This window comes from Rhodnius prolixus, unplaced genomic scaffold (genome assembly GCF_049639745.1).
Source record: "Rhodnius prolixus isolate KJV_2025 unplaced genomic scaffold, Rpr scaffold_2, whole genome shotgun sequence".
In the NCBI taxonomy this organism is placed as follows: domain Eukaryota; kingdom Metazoa; phylum Arthropoda; class Insecta; order Hemiptera; family Reduviidae; genus Rhodnius; species Rhodnius prolixus.
Window position 1 is genome coordinate 16655252 of NW_027411592.1, and position 26522 is coordinate 16681773.

Consider the following 26522-nt stretch of genomic DNA (forward strand, 5'->3'; position numbering starts at 1 on the left):
CTTCTTTCATTTTTTAAAATTTATTTAAAATTCCTTTTCCAATAGCCGATAGATAGCATTACGAACAATCCATACAAATATTTACAACACAATGCAACAAGTGTTCTCAGCCCTGTTTCTAGTATGAATCATTCACCTACAAACATTCATAACTTCATAGTTGTAAGGTGAGCAACGTAGTGGTATTTTCTCTGAAAATAAATGTGAATATTTTTGTGTTTATTGCATGTGATGTGGAGTGTTTAATTGAAAATTGATTTATCTTAGACAAAACTAACCTGAACAATATGTCGAAATACATATATTTATATCAAGAAATTCTGAGGTTTTCAGCAGTAAGAAAAAAGTAAAATGAAAAGCAAAGGGATATTCTAAAGTATTTAAAGGTGTGTTGTTGGCAGTGCATATTATAGTCTTTTGTATTTTTAAAAATGGAAAATGAAGAAGAATTTAATCCACCAATCCCACAGCCAAGAAGCAAATTCCAGAAAAAACCAGTTCCTCTGCCTAGGTCTACGGTAAACACAGACATTCCTACTACAAGTTCCATGAAAAGTGAAGAACCAAGCACTTCACCGTCTTCAAAACTATCATCCCCAACAAGCAGCATAAAAAGAGGTTTACGAAGAGTTACCAGTTTTGGCCATGAGAAAAGCACAGCTGTGTTAGAAACTACAAAAAACGTAAGTACTTTAATTGAAAATTCTGTTCGACAAATTCTTTCAAAAAGAATGACTGTTACTAGTCTTCCACAAGTTGAAGAAGGAAATGTCGACCTGAAGAATCAACGCAGTCACTCACTACCATCCGACGATGTATTCAACGGAATATCATTTGGCTCTCCTCTTGCCTCACATGACATTTATGAAGAATATTCTGCTTCCCTTCCTCCACCATATCCTCCACCACCATTACCCGATGAATCTATTTACGATCAACTTTGTTCCCCTTCTAGATCTCAAGAACCTGAAGGGGATAGTGATCGTCAAAATCAGCTTTACGAGGATATTCCAGTACAAGATTCAGAGATTAAATCTAAGATAAGTGAAGAATCTAAGATTACTTTAGATTGTCATTCTGAGACTGTTGACTCTACTCTGTCAAGATGTGGCTCTTGGAACTATTACGATACTGCCCAAGGAGCGTGTTCTCTGAAAGTTCCAGGTCCAACTTATGAAAATGTCGCAATAGAAGACAATTTTGTCGAATCTGTGGAGAACATTTACAGTGATGAACCAGGAAAATCAGTAATAATTACTTCGAAACCACTTCCCATCCCAAAATCTGATGAGTGTTCAAGTACTTTAAGTTCTCGTTCAGTGGTAAATGAATTTTATGAAAACTGGCAACCTTCCATTGTTTATACTCGGGATCAACCCACGAGATCAAGTTCCCCCGCAAGCAGATCGGTTATTTATGAATTTGATCCGTTATTTGAAGAAAGAAAAAAGATTAAATTTTTGTCGAGCAGTACAGAAGCGGATGACGTAGATATGTTACAAATTCCAGCACCTCCACAGCGTGTAGATTCACTGCCAGATTCTTCTGAGGCCCCTGTGATTCCCAACGATATAGAATATTTTCTCTATCACAGAAGTACTGGGAATAGCTTCTTCTTTGCAAATGAAGAACAGGCAAAGAATAACAACGCTTCTAAACAAGAAGGTAAATTTTTATTTACTAATTAATTTGGATTATTATATTTTATTATCCCTAATTTATTTTCTCCTAGAATCCTGTTCGAGGAATTAAACAAAGATTCATTTTTTCAGTAACTTTGGGATATCCCAAAGATTCTGTGCGATGACATTTTGGCATGTTATGTCCTACAATGATATCGTAGGGCACGCAGATGTAATTGATGTGTTCGGTTTTCTGCAGTTAAGCGAGAAAACTTTAATTTTCTACTAAACGTACACTCTCACTCTTATATTTACTTGTAGGTGAATATAATCTTGCAGAAACTTTCGACCTCTTGTTAGTCACTCCTGCCATCTATTTGGATGAAATGTGCGACTGTATATTTATATTGTGCTCAGAATGTAATTTACTTTGCTTAGGTGATGTTCCAGGAAAGAAAATCAGCAATCTTGTAAGATGGACTAGCATGAAACGTGCTATCAAAATGGTAACAGATGGAACTCCGTGGACACCAAGTGCTGTTAGAAAACTAAAGAGTGGGATAAAAGTTGAAGAACTTCCTTCTCAAAGAAGTCCAGCCAAGCCCCATAATGGATATCTACTAAAGTCACCTTCTTGTGGCGATAAACCTAAAGACTTCATTCAACGATGGTGTCAGTTAGGGGAAGGCAAATTACTTTTATCCACTGATAAAAATACTGTCGGAAAGGAAATGTTACCGTTAGAAAACATACTTTCTGTGCAGAATGTTCTCGACACTAGACAAAGGTATATGGTTTTTCCTTTGTTTTTTTTTTTTGCCTTCAAAAGTTTCTTTTTTTTTAACGAAGTATGCATAATGCTTGTCTTTAAAATTTCTAAATTTTCACAATTAAATATATTATTTAGTGAAGACGGCTCGCCTGTTTATTGTTGGGAATTAAGTGTCACTGGAAGAAACAAGTCATATCTATTTGGTTCGCTCTCTTCAGCGGACTCAAAAATGTGGATGAGAAAGTTACTGGAGAATCTCACTAACGTCTTTCCATCAAAGTTATCAGCCGAATATACTAGAGCAGGCCAGTGCTTTGTTAAGGTATTTCTTTATTCTAAATTTGTTATTTAGCAAATCAGGCAGGTAGGGGCGCTAACTCTAATAAAAAATAAATCCTTTTATTTTAGGAAGGAATAAGTGATGAATGGAATTGCGCATGGGTGGTGCTTGTCAAAAGAGCCCTCTATTATTGTCAAATTCAAGGAAAAATGAAGGAAATTGATCTTAGAAAAGTTAGATTAATTGGTGAGTTTTAAAAATAACTTTGAATTTTTAAATATTGGGTCTGTTTCTCTCTTTCTATTTCGAGGTCACTACTGAAAGGCTAAAAATTGCAATAATTTTTGTTTTAATTTCTCTTACTTTATCAGCTTTAATATATTTCATCCATCAGTTTTGGATTAGACTTGTGTCATCGTGAGAGATAATGTTATAATTTTTTCTCTCTTCTTGTAACTACTTCGAATATCTGCAAAATGTGAAGCAATTCCTGAAGTCAAACCCTTTATTTATTGCACTTTCTTTCCTTAAAAGATCAATTTGGAATTTTCATAGGGAACTACGATGTTGATCGCTTTGGAAAATGAAATTCTTAATTAAAGTTTTAATTTTTTATAATCTCATCTTTTGTAAAAATTTAATTTCATTAACCCTTTAAACCTCGACTTTCCTAACCAACTTAATAACTATTATATTTCAATGTTAACCAGCACTGCAAGCTGACAAAGGGTGCTGTTCTGTTGTGAGCGACCCCGGACCTCATATCCAGTTGTATTCAGTTGACAAAGTCATCTATTTTCAAATGGATTCTACAAAGGAAACTAAAGCTTGGCATCAAATTATTAGGTAACTTACGATGTGGGATTATTAAAATTGATTATTGATGTGTCATGTAAACATCCCTTGATGTTAAAGAGTGTTGGCGTGAATATTTTTTTCGTTATTTATCTTACCCTTGCTACCTATTCTTCACAATTTGTTTCATTCAGTAAAATTTAATTTATAGAGATTTTGAATACTTTCCTTGAAAGTAGTTGTTTGATAGCATTTTGTTAAAATATTTTTATGTTTACAATTTTAACCTGCAGTTTCACTACTAAATGTGTCATCACGATGATTATTTTGTATTATTTCTGTACGACAATTGTACAGTAACTTACATTAAAAAGCCGTAAGTTATTTAGGATAGGTCTCTTTAAAATCCTTGTATTTTTTTTATAAATCTATTAAACTTAAATATTAAGGTGCCTTGTTAGCGGTTAGAGGAGCGGTCAGCAAAACTAAGATGACTTTTGATTCGATTTTTGGCTTGGCCTCTGATTTTATTTAATGTGGTAATATGAGAATTTAAGCTAAGAAAATTTGTTATTTACAAATCTGTTCATGACATCTGAAGATAATAGAATAAGGCTTTACCTTTTTTTAAAATCGTAAATATTCTTTCAGAGCTTCAGCTAGTGAAAGTGGACCTACAATTATTGACCATCAACTAACTAAAGACGATGTTCCTGTAATTGTCGACAAGTGTATTAACTTCGTTTATGCTCATGGTATATTTTATTGGACATTTTTTTCTAGCCAGTAATTTATTTTACTTCCATCCTAGTACTACATGTACTTACATCATTAACTATTATTCACCTTCACATGTTTGTTAATATAAGGTTTCTGTCTAGAAATATTTTTTGCTTTTTACAGACTTTATATTGTAATTATATTTATTTATTTCTTTTTTTTATGCTTTATCTCGTTTCAAGTTAATTCAACGTTGTAATTTTTGTCATATAAGCCTAAATTACAAGTATGTGTTTCGAAAAGCTAGATCAATTTTTTTAGTTCTAATCACAGTGTACGATTATAAATATAATCTTATACTCAGTTACATGATTTTTTTTTTTGCCAAATTAAGCAGTGTTAATTGTTTTTATGAAGATTATTATACCTTTTTATGGCTTTTAGGGAGTATGTCTGAAGGAATTTATCGACGTAGTGGCGCTAACTCTAATGTAACAAAGCTCTTGGCATTGTTTCGTACTGATGCATGGGCAGTTCAACTTAGCAGACAAGATTTCACCGAATATGATGTGGCCAGTGTTCTTAAGAGATGGTTTATAGAATTACCCGATCCACTGCTAACTGCTGGATTACACAAATATTTCTGCAATGCCGCAAGTAATAATTTTATTTTAATCTTAATAAGATGATAGATGTAAACTTCTTACAAGTCCTAAACTCGAGAACTTTATATTTTCATATTTTTTATTGTTTATACATTTTGTAGAGTGGAATTTAAAGACTATTGTTTCGTACATATTTTGTCTACCTATCAAAGCCTGAACGTTTAAAAGTGGCAATCGGCCACTTTTCATAAAAGTTCCTCTTTCCAGTTTTTCAAAATGCTTTGATGTACCACTGTTAATTACCATGCCCACTTGATTATATTTATTTGGATCCTTACTATCGATGGAGGCCTATCTGTATTTTACTCTGTTACCAGTTTTATGGCTTATATTAGTCCTGTTAACAGAATGTTTATTGTATCAAGTTAATGTTTAGGTGCCTCCATAGCCTAGCGATTAGACGCGAGCACTGTAAATTTTAAGATGCACTTTGGTACTTTCTTCGATTTTATTTTTATAATGAAAAATTTACTGTAAAGTATGTTCGTTATCCGTCTCTGTCCATGAAACTTGAGCTGTAAGTAGTTGGATGTAAAGCCCTCCTGAAAAATAGTCAAATACTTTTTCATGCTAATGTAAAATTTCCATCTTAAGTGTCTAAAATTACTCATTCTCTGAAAAGGAATCTACTGGTAATTAATTTGAAAGCGTCTTTTTTTTTTTTTAAAAAAAAAAAAAAAACTAGTAAAAATTATTATTATTTATTACTGAGTATGTATTCAAGAACAAATGTAACGAATGAAGATTTAATATTATATTGCTATGAATTACTATTTACTATCTATTTAATATCATTATATTACTGAAATACTATTTCTTATAATTTATTTAGTTTCCATTGGTTTCTAGGGGCAAGTGCTAAGTGTACTGTTAATGAAAAAATTAGCATGTTTCGAAATATTTTAGATAAACTTCCTAGAATTAACTATGTTACTTTAAGACGGCTTATTGGGCATCTCAGTTTCATACATGAACAAGCAGAAAAAAACAAAATGCCCGTGGATAATCTTGCGGCTATTTGGGCACCTACACTAATGCATGTGGAGGTAACTATTTATTTCTAATCTTGTCTGAAATATCTCATGAAGTGTAAACGCTATTTATTTACAAATAGTGACATGAAAAGATATCTAGATATGTGACGTTGATATTGATTAGCATATCAGCTAGATTTTTTAATTCGTAAAGCTCGAAATTAATTTTGTTTTTATATTTATTTATTACGGCCTTCTCACTTCAGAGATCACGCTTCAAGAGGTAAGTTTTGTTCTGTGAGACAATAATTTATTTTTGCATGAAATGTACCCAATTATATTTAGCCTAGCTAAAATTGCTTTGAGTAATTTTGCTCAAGTTAAAAGGTTGTGCCTAGAAATTCTGATTACTATGTTAAGAAAGAGAAATTGACGTATAAAATAATATCTCCCAAACGTATCTGAATGGATAGTTTTAAGCTATAGCAATAAAATCGTAAGCGTTAACAAACAATTTTCTGTTATCTTACATTTTTTTACCATTAATAAATTTAATGTTATCTTACATTATTGCATTCTACTATTAAGAATTCTTTTTATTTTTAAGGAATTTATTTTGTTGCATATCTTCTGATATTTATGCATGTTTGATCAAGTTCTTATTATAATTCATAAAATAATTTTTACTGTTTGTTTTGGTAGGGTAAAGGTGGCCTAGAATGGTCTCGACGTGAATGCAACGTAATAGTTGAACTTATAAGTAATTACAAAGCAATGTTTTTGGTTGACTGCGAAGAAGTTGATAGAGAAAAGAGAATGCTGGAAGTGTTGGAAAGAGTTCATATTTCTTCCAGTATACCATTACATAAACCATCTGGGGATCTTAAAATTGCAATATATATTGGATCTAAAATGAATGGAGAGGCAGTAAATATAGTTGTAAGTTACTTTGTATTACATGAAATATTTCACTTCATTGAACCTTTCTTTCATGCATGTGGTTTCTACCAAACATTTTGCGTTATTAAGAATCCATTTGAGAGTATTCGTAGAATTGTTAAATGAAAGGCTTTACCTAGAAATGTCAGTTTTGTGTAGCCGACGGTAATTCTTAAGTGTGAGTGAAGTTTTAAATACATTTGTAGGGGAATTAGCGGTAACTTTTATCATTCACTTAAAACAGTAGTACATTTGATTCCCTTTCCTAAAGTCTATTCACAAGTGAAAGGAGTCTAAAAAAACCCAGCGTTCACTTAATTCGTAGACTCTTTATAACTTATGTTTAATTCCTTACTTTTTTATTAATATATAATAATCATTTATTCTTTATTACCATAGCGTTGTAAGGATTTTTTTTTTACTGCTGTTCTGTTTGTACTCATATTAGATTTTACTAAAGTAGCTCTTTACATCGAAAATTAACGTATCAAATTCCGAAAAAGTTATATTTATTTATTTGACTTCTTTCTCTTCCCTCTCGATTCAGCTATTTGTATGAATTGAGTTAGTGCTACTATGAAAATTGTATATTATAAAAATATTATTATTTAATAATTGCCCTCAAAAGTAAGGTGTATTGTGTTACTGGTATCGATCCCCGATGTAGTCCTTAGATTTTATCAGATGTGTTGAATGGGAGAATGATTATGTTATGTATCCGTTTATGTCCTCGCCACCTAATCGGTAGGTGGACGTAAAATGGTGAAATAACATAGATATATGAAATATTTATTCCTATACTTTATATGAATATATATATATATATATTTTATATTTATGAATTTTAAGTCAATGATACAATTTGTATTTTAAATTGAGTTTATTGTTTTAAATTATATTTCATTCAATAGGTAAGCCCCACAATGGAAGCTGGAGAAGTTTGTCAACAACTGGCTCATAAAACAGATTACGGTCCTTATGAATTATGCCTCACCGAAATGGTTCTCGGTGGAGCGTTGTCCAGACCGTTGCACCATACAGACAAAGTACTGGATACTGCGTTGCGTTGGGCTTATTGGGATTCGGCTGATTGTAAAGATAATTATTTTTTATTAGGCGTGAACACTTTATATAGAGAATTGGTTCCTTTGGTAAGTCAGGTTGTAAAACAATATTTTATAAAATATCAATTTGTGTAAAATTTTGTTAAAATTATGGCTTAATTTTGCAGGCCAAACCCCCAATTTCAAAGAGTGGAGAATTGAAATTTGCTGATCAGAAAACAAAGTCTTTTCGAAGTTATTTGTTTGAATTTAGTCAAGCCAAACTTAGTTATTACAAAGATAAAGCGGTCAGTGATCTTTTAAGTTACATATGATTTTTTTTTATATATAACAGTTTTTTAAGCATAACATGTTTCAACTACTATATTGAATAAAATCCTTTGAAGGTTTGGTCTGCCTTAATGAATCAACAACTGGCTCATAAAACCGACTACTGTCCTTATGAATTAAGGTTCTCGGTGGAGCATTGTCCAATCCGCTGTACCATACAGATAAATTACGGTTTTATTTTGCAGGCCAAACCCCCAATTTCAGAGAGTGGAGAATTAAAATTTGCTGATCAGAAAAATAAGTAATAATAATAATAATAATAAGGTGTATATTTCCAATTTACAATAAACGTAATGAAGAAAAATTACAATATATAACACAAATGCATGGACTTGGTCCATCAGCAGAGAAGCACGTAACTAAAATTCTAACTTGATACAAAACAAACAAAAAAATAAAATAAAACAAAAATACATAAAATTTAAGAGAAGAAACTAAAAATTAAACTGTTCTATCATAAACTTCCTATATCTACCTGCGCATATACAATACATATTAAGCTGTGCCCAGTCCTTACCATTCAAATACTCTAAAAATTGGGGTTCACCTAATTGTTTTGTCCCAAAACATTTAATTCTGAACTCCCTTAAAACAGGACAAACGGCAATGTAGTGGTAGACATCTTCCACTTGACCCAGATTGCACAAACTGCATAAATGCTCTTGCTCACTTCTCCCAATTCTAAAATTCAGTCCTAAGAGCTGACCTCTTACCTTAAAAACATTTTTCATTAAAATAAAATTGTTATCATCTGCTATATAAGGATTTTGTAAACTCAATGACAAATCCTTATATATACTATGATAAACAGAACGATTTGCTTTTGACAATAAACTGCATTTAAATTCATGTTTAATTTTATCTAATAAATTAACTATATTAGGTGAATCACTATAATTTACTTCACAATCATATTTTTTGCATAAATTTATAAAATTCTCGTGCCAAAACAGTTTTTTATTAATGATTTCTTGAGCAAGTAACTTGGTCAACCTGGAATTATCTAATGACAATACTTTATGAATATAGTTGATATGCAGAGATAAAGTAAAGATATATAACGGACTAGCCCCTGTTTCCAAATATATTATATAGTCCGGCGAATTTCGTGGAAGAGAGAATATTTTTTTGATGAAAAAGGTGAATACTCTTTCAATAGAAACAAACCGCCTAAAACCCCAAACTTGCGCAGCATAACAAATAACTGCTCTTGAAACAGCGTTGAAAACTTCCAATTTCGCTGATATGGGGACACCATAATTTTTCAATAAGCTGCTATAGGTCGAATTTATTCCAAATTTAGCAGTAGATACTTTTTCTAAGAAATGCTGTCTAAAAGAAAGCCTTGGCGACACTCGAATCCCCAGATACTTATAGTCATTTACTATTTCTAGATTTTCTCCAAGATATGACCAATGTTCATTTCGCGCTAACCTCCCACCATTTCTGAAAACCATTATTTTCGACTTGGTAAGGTTCACTGATAAATTCCAGCAATCACAATACCGAGACAAATTATTTAACATTCTTTGAAGTATGGAGGGGTGATCAGCCATTATAACAATATCATCGGCGTATAATAAACATCTAATATTTATACCCGCAATACGAATGCCACCTTCTAGGGCCTCATGTATATCATTTATATATAACGAGAACAACAGTGGTGATAACAAGCATCCCTGTTTCAAACCCATTTTCGTTGGAAAGCTTCTCGTAAGGCCTACCGGAGTCCACACACAGACCTCGGTCTGTTTATACAAACCTTGTACCGCATTTATGAATTTAGTAGACACCCCCATTGTATGTAATTTATAAAAGATATTATTTCTACTTGGAGAGTCAAACGCCGACTTAAAATCAATAAAACAACAGTATAATTTTTCCCCTTTATTTCTAGTTTTCAATTTAATAATGTTAAGAAGATTAAAAATGTTGTCCACTGTGGAATATCCTTTTCTAAATCCAGCTTGGTATTCCAGCAAAACATTATTTTCAGTTACCCATGCTTCTAACCTCTGCAAAAGCAAACCAGTAAATAATTTAGAAATGCAGTCCAAAAAAGAAATCCCTCTGTAATTCCCAGCAACATTTACATCTCCTTTTTTAAGTAATGGAAAAATAATTGATCGCGAAAAACTCGCCGGCACATCTGACGATTCATAAATGTAATTGAACAAATTCAGTAATTTCTCCAAAAAATATTGTGTACTATACTTATAAAATTCAAAAGGAACGCGATCAAGACCGGGCGCTTTTCCAATCTTTACCTTATTTATTACTTTTAAAAACTCCTTATAACTGAATTCTTTATCCAAGACCGCTACCACTGTTAAAGGCGCTGCAAAACTTATTAAATTCGAATGACCTGCAGGATTTAACAAACTGCTAAAATGCTCTATCCATTCCTTATTTTTAATTGCGGGTGAACAGATAAAATTCTTATTTCTCAATTCTTTAATAACTGACCAAAAATCTTTAGAATTCTGAACCTTCTTCAATTGCTCATTCAATGCCAAAAAATATTCTCTCTTTTTATTTTTACATATAAACTTGTATTCTCGATTACAAATCGTATACTTGTTTTTGATAAACCCTAACCCACTTTTTCTAAACAGATGTAAAAGCCTAAAACATTTATTTCTTAATTGTTTACATTCCATATCGTACCATTTTTGTTTTGTTCTTCCATTATTAACAGCTCTTTGTTTACAATTACCCAAAGTGGATGCATCTCTAATCATTTTAATAAATACATCTATTGCTTCTTGTGTATTTAATGGGATATTATTATTACAATTAACAATTTTTTGCAGTTTGTTACCAAAATGTTTGTCATCAGATACGGTCCAAGTTAATTTAGGGAGAAGCGGTAAAAGTGTATTCTTTCTAAAATCTTTATTCAAACTGAGAGACAAATGAAGCGGCATGTGGTCCGAAAACAATTGCGGTACCACACAGAAATCACTGACTAATCCAGCTAAATCATAAGATACACAACATAAATCATTTACAGAATTCCCAGGTCCACCAATAAATGTAAACTCCCCATCTGGGTCACTTGGCGTCCTACCATTTAATATAATTAAATTACATTCATCGCACATACCTACAAACATTTTACCTTTATTGTTTATTACAATATCTTTTGATTTCCTATCTATGCTTAATCCTAGTCTACCATCTACAAGATCTGCCGGTATAGACTGCAAATCAGCCACTCTAACATTGAAATCCCCTAACAAAATAACATTAACAGAAATTTTATGCAAAAATTAGCTAAACGCTCAAATTCATCATTCCACTTATCTCCACTAATATATGCAGGTAAAATATAGGTTTCTTCCGTATCAATCTTAAAACGCACTGCACTAAAACCGTCTAAAATAATAAAATCAAATAATTTGGATATTTCACAGTTGATTCTAATCCCATACAAGCAACCTTGTTTAGCTCTCCCGAATTTATTATCTCTTTTAGCTCCTATCCAGCTTAATTTATACCCACTAAAATACTTTTCGAACCTAAAAAAATCTTTGTCTTCAATAAATGTTTCATAAAGAAAAAATAAATCATACCCTTTTACAAAATTAAAAAATTCTGGTTGATCCTCCTTATTTTTTAAACCAGCCACATTGTAACTCAAGATAGAACAAACATACTCACGACAGCAAAAACTTGTTTCTCTACAATGCTTACTAACTTCAGCAAGGTTGGCTTCATTTTCTAACCCAGATTTCCCTCCTTCTTCTCCAAAAAGTTTTTTAAGAGCTGTAGGTCCTGTTCCCTGGCAATAACTCCCTCTACATCATCCCAAAAAAATTTTCTATCTTGATAAATCAAAAAATGATTTCTCACCAACACCTTAGCCTCCTTATCCTTATCCAATATCCTTTTCTTCACTTCCAGTAAGTTTTTCCTTTTTTGCCTATCCTGATAAGACAGATCCCTGTTGATCCATATTCCAGTCCCTCTTAGTTTCTTTGCGTTCCGTAATACCAGTTGTACATCAGAAATTTTCAAAAACTCAACCAAAATGCTCTTATTTCGTCCAATGGGCAATATTCTATCAATCATCAAATCATTTACACCTAATGCTCTATTTAAAAAATCCCGCACTGCCGTAATTTTATTTTCTGTAACACTGATCTCCTCCAAACCGCCTATTATTAAGTTTTTAGATTTCGTCTTCCTTAACAGAAATTCGAGATTTCTTTTAATCTCCTTATTTTCCTCTTTCAAATGCACAATTTCCGCTTTCAAATTTTTATTATCACTTATAATTATTTCTAATTTTTCTTCTATGACTTTAAAGTCATTCTTAAATGTTGCCAATTTTGAATCAAGCATTTCACTTATTCTATTTAACAACTTATCGTCTACAACATCCAATGAGCGCGGCATTTTTTTACTATCTATTTCTTCTGGAGAGCTATTACTTCTTCTTCTTTTACTAAAACGTTCAACGCTTGTTTTACTTTCACTTACACTTTTTATCGCTCCTTCACTCATAACCAGTAATCAAAACATATAATCAGCATTGAACTAATTATATAAAAATCTATATTCTTCTATTCTTGAATTTACCACTAAATACTTTCATTTATATTTTAAATTATTAAACGGTTTTAATTCAATTTCTTGATACAAATCTAAACGGAAAACTAAAAAGCCAGAAAAATAAGTATTTTCTAATATTACCATATGGCTGAATTCAACCTCAGGAATTGTCGATAAATTCCAGGTTTGAATGCGAATAGGTCGTCACTTCTTGAATACTGATTTATGAAACTGTAAAATAGATGACCTTGGTGCCTTCACATTAGTTGGCAGATTTCTTTGTACTTTAACGAATCACTCAGATTCTTTCTTGCTATTGTGTTTATAAGCATCGTCATCTCGCAACTCGTTCAAGTAAAACTTGTGCTGAGGAAAACCTGCGAATGGCCCTTAGAAATGTGGAGGTTTGCACCTTTTCGGACAACCAAACAGCACTGAAGGCCCTTACTTCCTTCAGAACTACCTCTTCCCTGGTTTGGGAATGTAAAAAGGCCGTGGGACTACTGGCTCGACACAATGGGAATGAGACAGCCGATCAACTGGCCAGGAACGGAGCTAACACTCCTTTCATTGGCCCGGAACTTGTCCTGGGAATCACCAAGAGTGCAGTTCGTGAGGCTCTCAGAGAATGAATCTGGAGAGAGCATTAAAAGAGCTGGGTGATATGTCCTGGAGTCAAACGCAGCAAGACTATGTTGACTTGGCTTTGTTAACAAAGAATCAAAGAGACTCAGGGCTTGGGTAGGAATCAGATACTCTGATCACAGGCATGAAAGCATTTGTACAAGGAGCTTGGAACTGTTGTGCAGACTGTCAGGAAGAGGAAGAAACGAGCGTTGCAATCGATGGGTTGCGCTAAGAAAACTTTGGCTCTTTGAGTCCAAAGGAGATAGTAGTACAAAAAGAACTTGTAGGGAGAGTCCTCTACCTGTTTAGTAGGGGAGGTTTCTTCTTCCAGATCCTTAGGAGGAGGGCACAATAAGCCTCTTTTGGCTGCGGTACCACGGAGCGTACATCCCATTCCGCTTTCTAATCTCTAACTCGTTCAAGTCCCTTCCTCTTATAACCATATTTATTTTAATTCGTAACAATTACACATCTGACATTCTGATTTATGGCATCTGACAATGACTTGACAATAGTTTACAGCAACGCCATTCTAATTTTTTTTTTTTTTTTTATCTTATTCTTTGAGAACCATTTTCTAGAATAGGATCATAAATCTTTTTCACAATTTTTCATTCAGATATTTTAATGTTCAATTCAAAATGTTTAGGTGACATTATGAAGGTTTAATTTTTGTATTGCGAATTAATTTTTCGGACCAAAGTGAACGCCTGATTGCAAAATGAAAATTAATATTTAGAATTGTAGCAGATTTTACTAAATTTGATATTAAAAAAAAATCCGGTCCTTTGAGATCAGTTTTTATCTGGAAAACAGTCATTAGAGGCTTCTTCAGCAAGTGTAGTACGTGACAGAAACATCCAATAGCGGAAGTAAACTTCTCTTTACCCAACTGATGAATCACCTTTTTTGATAGATTAAATTCCGAAACCAGTTATTAATTTTAAAAAAACGTGCAAAGGTGACCACTTTTTATTCATTTGGATATGGTAATTTTGTTTAGAGTGTCTTCTGTATGATCTTTTACTTAAATAAACTACTTATTATTATTTTACTTATTGTTTAGTTGAATTTAATAGGATTTTTTTTTGGGTTCTTTGCCAAGGTTTCATTCTAACTATATTCAATGGTGTCTACAGCAAATTATATCATATTATTACATATATTCTTAACATTAATAAAGATTCCCAGCTCTAGTGGCCATTGAATAAGAAAAGAGATAATGTGTGGTGGGCGCTAATGGCCATAGACGTCGATGCGCCGGCAGGAAAAAAAAAAAAAAAAAAAATTAATAAAGATGTCCTTATGCCCTTCAATTGTGTTAACTGTTGGACTACTACTTAAGCCCATTATTATGGAACATAGTTATCTTCAATCTCCATATGCTGCAAGCATTTCTTAAAGTATCAACTTTTTCTGAACGCACTACATCTTGTATTGATAAAACGTGGCAACCCTTTCTTCCTTTCCCTAGATCTGACACTCAAGAGAAACTCTGACCACCCAAGTATGACAAATCATTCTTAGTCCCCTTAGTTTTGACCTATTCTAGGTTAGTTATAAATCTTTCTGCCTGGAGATGTTGTCTCGTACCGTGGTTTTTTGATTTTCTCTGATTTGCCAATGGTTTGGAGCCCAAACTCGCTTGCTTTGGTCCTAGTTTGCGGTCTGCCTATCCGACTTTTTTCTGTCTACCTGTTACTCTCGTTCACCCACCCACAGCATTCTGTATTATTTACTGACTTATGGGATACTTTGGCTGTAACCATAATAAAAAATAATAATAATTTCTTAAGTAAGAAGTATTTTTCATTTACATTTATTACTTTGCAGTGTTCAATCAAACTTAATGAATGGCCTATAGAAGATATTATTTGGTATACAGGGCACGAACCCAAGAGAAATCCTCAAACTAGGTTGGTTGGCTTACAAAAATTAATTTCTAAATTTATTATCATTAACAATTTATTAGGTGCTTAACTATACTCGTAAAAACTTTATTATTTTTGGTTTTTACGTTGGTTTCAGATGGGCAATTACATTTATTCATAAGAATGAGCCTGTTAAGAGGTACTTTGTTATTTGTACAATTTACTTATTCCAAATTCATATTTCACTTGTTGCGTATAATATTTGTTTCTTTCTTTCCTAAGAACAAAAGAATGTCCTTATTTCGGATGTACGATTGCTGGTAGTTTGAGGGAGGATCAATTACAATGGATGGCAGCGATGTTATTAGCCCAATTTCAGCATACTGATCTTCTACCAAAACCTAATTTGGTATAATTTTATTTTTATAAATATATATGGATCAAATTCTTTAAAAGAAACAGATTGAGGCGTGAGTTTTATTTTTTGTGTAACCTCAGTTCCATTAACAGCCTATCTGTTAATTCCTCTTACTAGGTAAGAGGATTTTTTTATTTATTAATTTTATTTAAAATTTTTAAAATTGTTTTGATCCAGCTTTTTATTTTTGTATAAGTTTAGTTTAAATCTATATTTATTTTTCAATTTAATTATGGATTATTGATAGAAAACTATTTTTTGATTATTATTTTTTCTTTTAATCTTAAACATAATATTCAATTAAAAAGGGAAAAAACATTAAATACTCGTAAAGAGTAGTGCTATTCTAAATGTTATAATTGTAATTTTGCCGACTTAAGTGCCAAAAAGTGAATAACTCATTCCTTTTTCTGTTTAGAAAACGTATTAATATACAAACTAAATAAATTTTCACTGTAATTACCAGTACTAGTCATTTAGATCAATTCTGTACAGCAGATTTAATTTGAATTGTATTGAAATTAAATTCTTGCCAGTTTTTTTGAAATATCTTTTGCTGTTTCAAATAATGTTATGTAATTTAAATGTTATTGTTACCAATATTTTTTATTCTATATAGCGTTATGAAATCAGTGTATTTAAGTTTTAAATTCGAATAGTTTTGTACAGTACTTACATAAATAAATCTTTTAATTCACTATTTTAGTAATATGATTATTTTTAAAGCTTACGTTTTTATTATCTACAAATGCAGATAAAAATTATTTCATTTTAAAAACATAAAGAAGTGAGTGAAACATTAGTATTCTGGATTAATAATTTATTAATAAAGTCCAACTCCCCACATGTATATTAATAAACAAAAAAAGCTCTTCCAGAAACATTTCACTTATAAAATGTAATAGTATTTACAGGAGGTAAACGGTAATAAAAAAAAAAAAAATTCAACGTGATGGAAGCGACTAGCCTAGTGGTTAGAAAGCTGGACTCACTTGCAGTTCAGCTGTTTATTAGATTTTCTCTTATGGCTGATAGATAGTCGATGTTATCTATCCTAAACCAAATAGACCAAAAGCGGCGTTCACTGGAGAAAAAAAAAAGCCGGGAGCTTATTAAATATTATTGAAATAAATTTTTAAAGAAAATTGGAATATTTTTGATCGACACAAACTCCTGAACTACAAACACACCAAAAAGTAGTCAAAGAACTAAATTTGAAGAACCTTTTTTGCTTTGTGGCAACGTTATTTACTATTATTATTTTAATTTATTCTGTTCATCATATCATTTTCCTTAAACTTTTTTGAGACCTAGTATTTCCATTTCAAAAAAAAAATTTGAGGGAGACTAATATTTCTTATCTGCATTATAAAAGAGCGATCACTGTTTATATTCCTTCGGATTTTATTTGCATGCATATTTTAAGAACCTATAGTGTTAACTAGTTAAGTTTTATTTTGAAATTAACTGGTTCTGTAAAATCTATTCCTTTTTCTCTACCTTAATGTTGAAGTTGCAAAACTTGAATGCCTTCAGAAATATTTTCCAAAAGAGGCTGGTATACAATGTGTAATTAATGAAGCCGTAGCTACCATGTAAACAGGTTAAAGTCAACTTTTGTTTTTAAATAACTTGAATTTCACAATAGAGAAATCAATAAACTACATGAAGTAAATGTAGTAACTGATACCACTCATGTGAGAAGTTACCACCCCATTGATGGCTCTCCAATAAAGCAATTACTGATTTCCACCGTCAAGTATCTCTAGACAATCGTCGTCTCAGCTTAAAGCTGGTTAATGTAAAAATTAGTATGTATGCAAAATTTCTTATTTGTGAAATGAAAAATTTCTTAGTGATTAAGTCTTGAATGAAAAATACTTTAAAATCAGCCATTGGTAATGTTAGAGACGTAGCATTTGTAATACGGCAAAAAAAAATCGATTTCTATGTTTGGAGTTTGTAGATGTTGGGATGCTTTGCTGAACCTCAAAATTAAGGAATCCAAAAGCCCAAATAGGTTTTCAGCACTAGGTTGTTTTTTTACATTTTTTGAGTTCTTGCCATTTAAGACATGTATGTACGTTCCATATGAAACGATTTTCCATATATAATTTGAATTATCAATACTAGGATTGCAGCCCAACAGAAGCATTATAACATGTGCAACAGGAAGTGCGGTAAATAAGAATTATATGTCGCTAGATTCCATACGTTTTTAAGAAGAGGATCAACTGGAGAACGTTCTAAATCTGGTGCGAAATCAAACCATAATGGTTAAAATCGAATTTAGAAAGATGTAATCTCTCCTTTGCTTCATTGCCAACATATTCAAATAATCTAACTTAAAATTTATTAAAGGAACTTTTTTTTTAAGTTTAATGTAAAAGAAGATAATAAGTTAGAGGCACAAGTCGATCACAATATCTTGCCAACGTCCATCCTGTAGAGAAAATTGAAAAGTAAAAGAGAAATGGACGATTTTTCAACTTTTTAAAAGCTCCTTTTCATTCTCCGGTTCGCAAACAACTTTCGAACCTGGTTTGCAGCAACTAGAACGTTTGTGGGACTAATAAGTGGAAAATCACATACTTCGTTATTTCTTGGTGATATTCACATAAAAGTTCAAACATTTGGGTACTGCATTTTATCTGGTATCTGTAAGAATGGCAAATCTATTATAGAACGGATCTTCATAACATTAATGATTTTTATTTTGAAAATAATTAAATAAAATTGAGTAAAATAATTCTCTTACAAGAAATAAAAGCTAAATATAAAAAAAAACTTATTTTTGTGAAACAAAAGATAGAAAAGATATTTATTTTACATTCAAAATATATTTTAAATTATCATTAAGAATTATATATTGCTAAAGATTCCATACGTTTTTTAAGAAGAGGGTCATCAACTGGTGAACGTTCTAAATCTGGTGCGAAATCATCCCATAATGCTTGAAAACCATCAACAAACTGGGACACAATATGAGGCTGAGAAGATATCATTACATTTTCCCAGTTACAAAATACCCCAGTCATTGTAAAATTCATAGAACCATTTATTATGATCTCATTATCAACAATAATAAATTTGTGATGCATAATGTATGGCGACATCTTTTGACGCGTAGGTAGTTCTGCGAACAAATATTCAATAAATGGTTCAAATTATCTTTCAAATAAATTTAAAAATATAAAATGGTAAATTCAAAATCGAAAAATTAACTCTCAATGATAAAAATGGTACAAGTATTGCCTTAAAAATAAAATTATAAAATCTAACTAAGAATTGGATTACTGCAAATGAGTTCAATTAAAAGAACTTTGCAGACATGCATATTTAAACTTAAAAATATCTCAATGTCTTGTATAGAAAGAATAACTATTTTATCACCTTCTTTTCGAAAATTGTTAACATACGATTGCGCAGAAAAAGACATATCCGAATCAGCAATTACTCTTACTCGAACTCCTCTTCTATAAGCTGAAATAATTGCTTCTCCAAATATTTCGGCGGTAATGATATAAATGCAAACGTCCAGGTATTTCTTGCTGTTGTTAATAAAATGCAAAATAAAGCTGGAATAAATGTGTAATATAAAAACATTTTTTTCAAAACAGTAAAATATCTTAAGCCCTTAAGTTATGTAAAGTACCTCAATCTTCCATAATTACAACTTAAATTTCCGCAATCAAATTGTTTATATTTATGGCCCGGGCAAACAACGATACCTGTGCCAAACGTCAATAAATGGTTTATATTGTATATATCAATTTTGAGTTCCTTTTTAAGGCTTCTTTCCATGTTTTTAAAAAACTTATGTACGCATCGATGGGCTAAAAACAACGTTGCTGAAACTGCGACAGACATCGTTAGAGGTTTCACCATGTTTGTTGAGCTTAGAAAGAGAAATACCTAAGTTTCTATGATTCAGTATAAAATTAAATAAGAATAATCACTGCAAAAAAAATAAATAAACCACTGTTTAGCTGCTGTTGTTGATCAACTTAAATGGCGTCTAGAGACAAGATCAAAAAATGAGCGCCAGTGTGGAGTGGAAGTGAACTTGTAAGCTCTGACGTATTAAACCAAAAGAATCTTCTGGACTTTTTGATCACAAAATCGTTACTGAGCTTTTTAGTTTAACAAGGCATGACGAAAAAATAATGTTTTCTTACTTGAACCTTCCTACCTTCACCATTTGAGCTGGCTATTTACCATATTGAGGTTTGTTGTTCCTCACAGACAAATAATATTTATAATAAATAGCTGTCCATAAACATTCTTACAGTCCAACACAGTTCTTAAAAACTAATTTATACTCAATGATCCTATGAAGTGCTTATCTAGAGAAGATTAAAATTCTAAAATCTGCTCAAGTTACTTTCCCTAGAAATCCCCATATTAGAAATTAATTACTAGATCTCCTAAAAAAATCACCATTGAGATTATGAAATGATAACGCGATCGTTTATATACTCTAATTAAACAACTTGAGCGAAAATAAATAACTTATTATTAAAAAAAAGTGATATAGTATTAAATTCTAGAAACTATCTGTTTTCAATTCTCAATGATGCCTACAAATTGTCTTCAATTTTCTGCAAGTTAAATATTTTACCATCGTATTGAATTACCTTTATCATTAAGATAGGAGTAGGTAAACTTTAATCTACAATAATATTTACGGTATTATAGAGGAAAGCCCAGACATCCTCTCCCTCGGAACCTCCTAAAAACTTTATTCTGCATTATTGAAAGATATACATTATTCTTTTAATTTCTGCCTTATCTAAGATTCAACTGCCAAATAATAATTTAAAGGGAAGGGATTAGCTGTGCGGTTAGCTTATTGGATTCCCACGCGGTGGTCCCGGGTTCGAATCCAGCTTGCTGATCCTTAGATTTTCTCTTCCTAGGAGCTTCTTACAGCTCATTGTCCGATGATGGACAGTGTTGTCTGTTACGAGAGAACACTGTCCGGAGGCGGCAGTGCACTGAAAAAAGCTCCGGGCGCCAATAACCTTAGATGTTGACGCGCCTTAAATCATTGAAAAAAATAAAATAATAATATAAAATAAATATAAAGTAATTGTGAAAAATTATTTTTAAATTAATTCATACCATGACTTCTCAATTAATTTAGCTTATGTGGTTTAGGGCGTTACTGTAGTAACCGATTTTACAAACATTGTAGGAGTTAAGGTGAAGAACAGTGATATATTTTGTTAAATGCTTAACAATATTAAAATTAGTTAAGTAAGAACTTTTCTTCTTATATAAAGATTGATAATTACTTCTGTTTTCTAAATATTCTTATTTTTTAGTGGTTTATCATATAATCCAATAGGATAGTTATCACACTTGTTGCAGTTTCAATTCATGGCACCGAAATGCAGACTGCGATTTGCTGTTTTTCTTGAGTTCACAACAATGCTTGTTAATGATCAACTAAGGTACATGTAATTAATAAATAAATGCCATGTAATAATAATAAATTTTCTGAAATAAATGAAGTATAGGTTTTAACAAAATCATTTTATATTTAAGGGATTTTTTCAACATTATCGAACAATTTGGTCTAGGAATTGAGTTCTAAGTTATGTCTCAAATCTGACTAGTACATAAAAATATAGCCCAATATTAATTTTAAAAATGTAATTATTTTTATAAGCCTCAATATAAGAACCAGGAGTTTTGAATGGGTACCTTAAATTTAATTTCTAAGTAAAAATCTCGTGGGCATAAGATTCTAGACGAATAAGTTTTAAGTAGATCTTAACAATTAAATAGAATATACGTAGTAAATACATATATGTCCACTAAATAGGATAAACATTGATTAGGAAAAATGATAATTAATTATGGAGAGGAATAGTTACGAAACACCACCAACATTGATTCAAAGAACGCTTTAATTAAATGAATATGAACAAATTTTGTTATTATGCTCTCTCTTGAACATTTACATTATTTAAATTTACTTACAGCCTTTAAAAACTTCAATTTTGGAGAATTTATTTAAAGAAATAAGTAGGTCATCTAGACTTTCTTTTTTCCAAACAACATGTACGAGAAAGACCGAACTTTGTTATTGGTCGCTACAGCTTCAGCCCTACCAAACAATCTTAGCTGTAAATTATTAGATCCGTCAAGAATTTCTGAAGCAATAAGTGTAATTCACGGTGGATACATAAATGTAATACCAATGAGAAGTATGGACACTGGATCTCAATATATTCCTTGCACCCACTCAGCAGACAGTTATTCAGCCTCTGTGACGCAGGTAATTCTTCTTTTCTTTCTGTTACAAGTGCTGAATTAAAAGAAATTAGCTTGTCCCACATATATTTTAAAATTTCGGGTTATATATAACTTATTTCTGGTTTGAAACTATATTACTATATATTCTTTTACTTCAATACTCTTAGCCCTGATGAGACAAACCACTGTCATTTCAGAGGCAAACCAGTCTCTTTAATTAATCTTAGTTTTATATGAAATGTTGGATGATTGGGGCCTTAAAACTTATATTCCCGGTGGAAATTCATTTACTAAAATGAATTACATTACTTTTGTAACATAAACAGATTTTGGATAGTTTCCTTATACTTTTATTGTGGGCGGTCTAGCATATATTTTCAAGTCTATAAAATAAAATTTAAAGTAACATTACATAGGTCATGTGGTGCTACCTGAACTACGAAGCCTGTCTTGTAGTTGCTTCGAGTGTTGGCCTTCAAGTATTTGAGTGCAATGGTTTAGAACTTAAATTTTCTCACCCATGTAACGATTCTCCACAAGACCGTGAACACTTTGCTCGAGGACTTGCCAATCCTCCAGGAGATTATATCTGCGTTGGTAAGAACCAAAAATAAGAGTAATTTCTGGAATATTGTATATTCAAGCGTTTATTTAAATTGACTGAAATTTTTTTTTTAAATTTTTAGGAAACAATAGTGGAGTAATTCGGCTTTTTGGCTTAGGCAATGATGGAACTATGATATTTATTGATCGTAAACAAGCTCACAGCTCTCCAGTAGCCGATCTTACATGTTGTAAACAATTATTGGCGTCATGCGATGACGCTGGCATAATTGTACTTTGGTCTGTAACTCCTGACGAACTGATACAATGGGCTGAAATTAATAGTTATGGGTAAGTAAATCTGTGATGTTCATAGTATCCTTTCATTAAATATTGTGTGTGAAAAACATCTTCATATATAGGGAATAGGAGATTATGAGGTTCAGTTAAAAAAAACTTAGTATTGATTTAAATGGATGTTATGGACAAATATTGTCGTAAATACTGATATTAATTCTCTTACTTTTATTATTGGTGTTCCAATGAATGAAATATGTTTTACTAATAGTAAAATAGTTTAACTATTGTACCATTAGGAGGTGGTTCTATGCCTTCCATGAATTTCTTAGGAGTTAAGATAAAGTGACTGGGTCAATTAGTCTTTCACAAGTAGCGTGACCAACAAATTTGCAGTGTTTTCAATTCTATTGTTAAAACAATCGTCCCAATCAATCTCACAGTAAAACCAGGCTAAAAAATATTATAATTAAAAGTGGTTTATTTGCAAGCTTCAACTAAAATTAATGCTCAAATTGTTTTTTTCTTTTTTTTTAATAACATCCAAATTTCTTCAGATTTGGAGTTTAGCTATGAATTAAATATACCTCATAGTTGTTGGAAGAAACACCATAAATTAAACTTTAAGTAAATGACTTCTCCTTATTAAGAGATAGAAAGTTATAATCTCTCTTTTCAACGTAGAAATTCGGTTAAATAAAAATTTTATATAATTAAAAAAAAAATTCTTCTGAATTTTATTTTATTAATACTTTTTTTTTTTAATGTTTATTTATTTTGCAACTATAATAGATATAACAAGCAAAAGAGATGAGAGTAAGGAAATGTCGCAAATACACGGGCTCGCACATATATGCACTTTTATTAATACTTGACATTGAAAATAATAAAATCATTATGGGTGTTATATTTTTTAATTAACAAATAAAAAAAATGTTTTAATCAATAAGCAAAGTTTGATAAACAAAATTTAAAATTTTACCTAAATGCCAATATTTTTGTTTACCATAATTATTATAATAGTAGGAAAGGTAGATTATTTTTTACATTCCAATGAACGTTTAATTTACGAGTATATTAGTATAGTTTCGTATGCTAGGTCTTAGATATGTTCTGATCATTTGAGAACAACTTTCCAATTATTTACCACTAATAATTAAAAATATAATTTCCTTGTATGTTAGACTCAAAAATCAGTTTAAACTTTGCAGATCTGCATGCACTTCAATAAAAATGTGGCGAGGATTATTGGTTGCGGGCTACGGATCAGGACACATAAGACTATTTAACGTAAACGAGACTCAACGTGAAGTTTCTCTTACTGTGGAAGTATGTGCTCATGCCAAATGGATAACTGCAATAGATGTTGCCCCAGAATCTGGATACATTCTGTCAGTGTCTGAAGATTCATTTGCGAAAATTTGGCAAATTTCAAAGGGCGATCAAACGGTACTTAAATAGTAAATATGTAGTTTGTTGAAGAGTAATGATTAAAACTATTTCTTTGGAGCCTGTACGTGCAATTAAAAACAAAATTAACTTTCTAACATATTTCTGACTAGTAAAATTACATTTCTAATTCGTTTGAACATTTAGATTTAATGTAAAAAAATTCCTTATTCAATTGGAGCACAGAAAGTTCCAATTTCTTTAAACCAGAGGGAAAAAGTAAAGGCACTCGGGGCATTCATTTTGCTACTCCTTCCTCTTAGTTGTCGACTTCTAAAATTAATAGTAATTAAAATAATAATAATAACTGCTCTTCCTAGGAGCTTCTTACAGTGTTGTCTGTTACGAGAGAACACTGTCCGGAGGCCGACAGTGCACTGGAAAAAGCTCCGGGCGCTAATAACCTCAGCTGTTGATACGCAAAATAATAATAATAATAATAATAATAATAACTGCATCTGTTTATGCAACTGTTCTGTTTATGGAAAATGTAGTTCGCAAAAAATATGCATAAAGTATATGTATAATCGCTTGTTTTGCATAAGGATTTAAACGTCCAACTACCATATTAGATGTGATCAGAGGGCTGAAGTAAATCTAATTGCTATTAAAATTTTTCTATCAAGTAAAAAGTAGCTTAAGCGGAACTCGATTTGGTGTGACCCACTTACTTCTTACATTCAAAAATATTTCATCAGACCTGCCCCTATTAGACAATTATATTTGATGCTGAAACAACCCGTTTCATCAGTAAAATCGTCTTACCCCTTGCTACTCTATTGCCGAAAGTGAATTGATATTTAAAAAAATAAAAATAAAAAATAATTCGGTGTTGACTAATTCAGAGTTCTCGTAACCAATCAAATAAATAAAAACTTATTTAGGGAAGAGAGAATATAGAAAATTTTACAAAACATTCCCAATTTGAATATTTATTATGACCAATTATAGCGCTTATAAAAGAAATAGCACATTTTGGAAAGCCTTAACTGCTCACAAAAAATAAACGCTTTTTGACCATCGGTGATTCCTTTTCCAGGCTTCAGTACAGTACCTGCCAAATCTCAAAGCAGGTAATCAGTAGGACTTCAGTGCAGTCTATAAAGGGATGATTCACAACTCTGGAGAAATGTCTAAAAAACTCGCTCCCAATTTTACTGTTCCTTTGAACTTTGGGGAGAAAATGCCGTGTCCTATTCTACTCTGATGCAATATTGCAGAACTGTGATAAAAGTGATGACAAGTTTTATAGCATAGTAAGAAAACTGATGCAGTTCCATGTTTAGTAAAACTTAAAAGAAAATTGTCTATCACGACTGAAATCATTCAAGTAGCAAAGTCTTCTTATAAGTGTTACTCTCCAAATTTTTTAATTGCATGTATAATGAGCTTATCTGAAAAATCTATATAATTCATCTTTCATTAATTTAACCTTGAAACTTTTAATTGATTATTTGTTTCAGACTGTTACACATCGCTTTTCTTCACAAGTGAAAGACTGTATGTTAGTGGGCGGCAAGTTCCTCACTTTGTCAGGTTCTCTCTTTGCAGTGTCTATTTATGATAGCAATCTAGTTCAATGTTTTAAAATGTAATAATATTTACATTAGAGAAAGGGAAGTTTTCGAATATTCCAATGTTAACATATGAATATTAACACGAATATAAATATATATAAAAGAACATGCTTTTTATTGTAATTGTAATTGTTCGATATTTTTAAATAGTGTCATAAATTTAAAATCCGCTGACCTCAAAAACCATCCTAGATGCACTTTGAGTGCTGCTGCATTTCATTATTCAATTTATAATATATGTACTTAACAGCGAAATATCCGCTTAGTGAATTCTCTTATCTGATGGTACTAAGTTTTGCATCACATTTGATATAATAGTCACATATAATAATAATAATAATAATAATAATAAAAACAATAATAATAATAATAGTAATAAATCAGAACTATAAAAAAAGAAATACCTAAATTAATAATCTATTAATCTATAATCTGATCTAATAATAATCTAAGTAGCTACATTAATAATCTATCTCATTCAAAGGATGTTGACATAAAAATAAGTGTTATAGCATATATTATGTGTGTAACGTAGATCGTAAAGGTCACTGTGCAATGTCATGCTTCGAAAGAAAGGAATACCAACAGGAGAGCACAATGAGGAAAAATTGGAATACCAGATATTCTAATATTATTATTAGAAAATATAATAAAAAGCAATTGGAAAGAAGTTACTGAAAATAGACTCTATGCATTAACGTTCTAGAGGAATAGGTCTCAGCCTCCAATCCTTCAATCACGAGGCCGATTCATCT

At 31.4% G+C, this 26522-nt stretch overlaps 3 protein-coding genes across 8 annotated transcripts; 2 read left to right on the plus strand and 1 right to left on the minus strand.

The window, feature by feature from the left end:
* RhoGAP15B (RhoGAP_ARAP and RA_ARAPs domain-containing protein RhoGAP15B) lies at window positions 1-16337 on the plus strand. Of its 2 annotated transcripts, none has more exons than XM_074118280.1 (14): window positions 1-1665; window positions 2073-2409; window positions 2530-2716; window positions 2803-2920; window positions 3385-3520; window positions 4121-4224; window positions 4634-4846; window positions 5704-5900; window positions 6531-6767; window positions 7679-7918; window positions 7999-8118; window positions 15182-15264; window positions 15377-15418; window positions 15502-16337. In XM_074118280.1, the coding sequence occupies exons 1-14, from the start codon at window positions 432-434 to the stop codon at window positions 15632-15634; spliced, it is 3381 nt and encodes a 1126-aa protein (XP_073974381.1). In that variant the 5' UTR covers window positions 1-431; the 3' UTR covers window positions 15635-16337. The 2 variants fall into 2 exon arrangements, with proteins under 2 accessions (XP_073974381.1, XP_073974380.1); XM_074118279.1 differs by having other exon boundaries at window positions 8-1665; window positions 2061-2409.
* Window positions 16338-18040: 1703 nt separating this feature from the next.
* LOC141449161 (uncharacterized) lies at window positions 18041-19688 on the minus strand. 2 transcript variants are annotated; one of them, XM_074118309.1, is made up of 4 exons: window positions 19293-19688; window positions 19031-19215; window positions 18525-18773; window positions 18041-18295 (listed from the first exon to the last, which is right to left on the minus strand). In XM_074118309.1, exons 1-4 carry the CDS (start codon window positions 19523-19525, stop codon window positions 18285-18287), a joined length of 678 nt encoding a protein of 225 aa, XP_073974410.1. In that variant the 5' UTR covers window positions 19526-19688; the 3' UTR covers window positions 18041-18284. The 2 variants fall into 2 exon arrangements, with proteins under 2 accessions (XP_073974410.1, XP_073974409.1); XM_074118308.1 differs by lacking the exon at window positions 18041-18295 and having other exon boundaries at window positions 18429-18773.
* A 58-nt stretch (window positions 19689-19746) lies between these two features.
* LOC141449158 (WD repeat-containing protein 54-like) lies at window positions 19747-25877 on the plus strand. 4 transcript variants are annotated; one of them, XM_074118301.1, is made up of 8 exons: window positions 19848-19864; window positions 20798-20891; window positions 20965-21093; window positions 21628-21923; window positions 22318-22498; window positions 22588-22795; window positions 23953-24190; window positions 25654-25877. In XM_074118301.1, exons 4-8 carry the CDS (start codon window positions 21705-21707, stop codon window positions 25783-25785), a joined length of 978 nt encoding a protein of 325 aa, XP_073974402.1. In that variant the 5' UTR covers window positions 19848-19864; window positions 20798-20891; window positions 20965-21093; window positions 21628-21704; the 3' UTR covers window positions 25786-25877. The 4 variants fall into 4 exon arrangements, with proteins under 4 accessions (XP_073974404.1, XP_073974402.1, XP_073974401.1 ...); XM_074118303.1 differs by lacking the exon at window positions 20798-20891 and having other exon boundaries at window positions 19747-19864; window positions 21011-21093; XM_074118300.1 differs by lacking the exon at window positions 19848-19864 and having other exon boundaries at window positions 20798-20896.
* The last annotated feature ends 645 nt before the right edge of the window (window positions 25878-26522 follow it).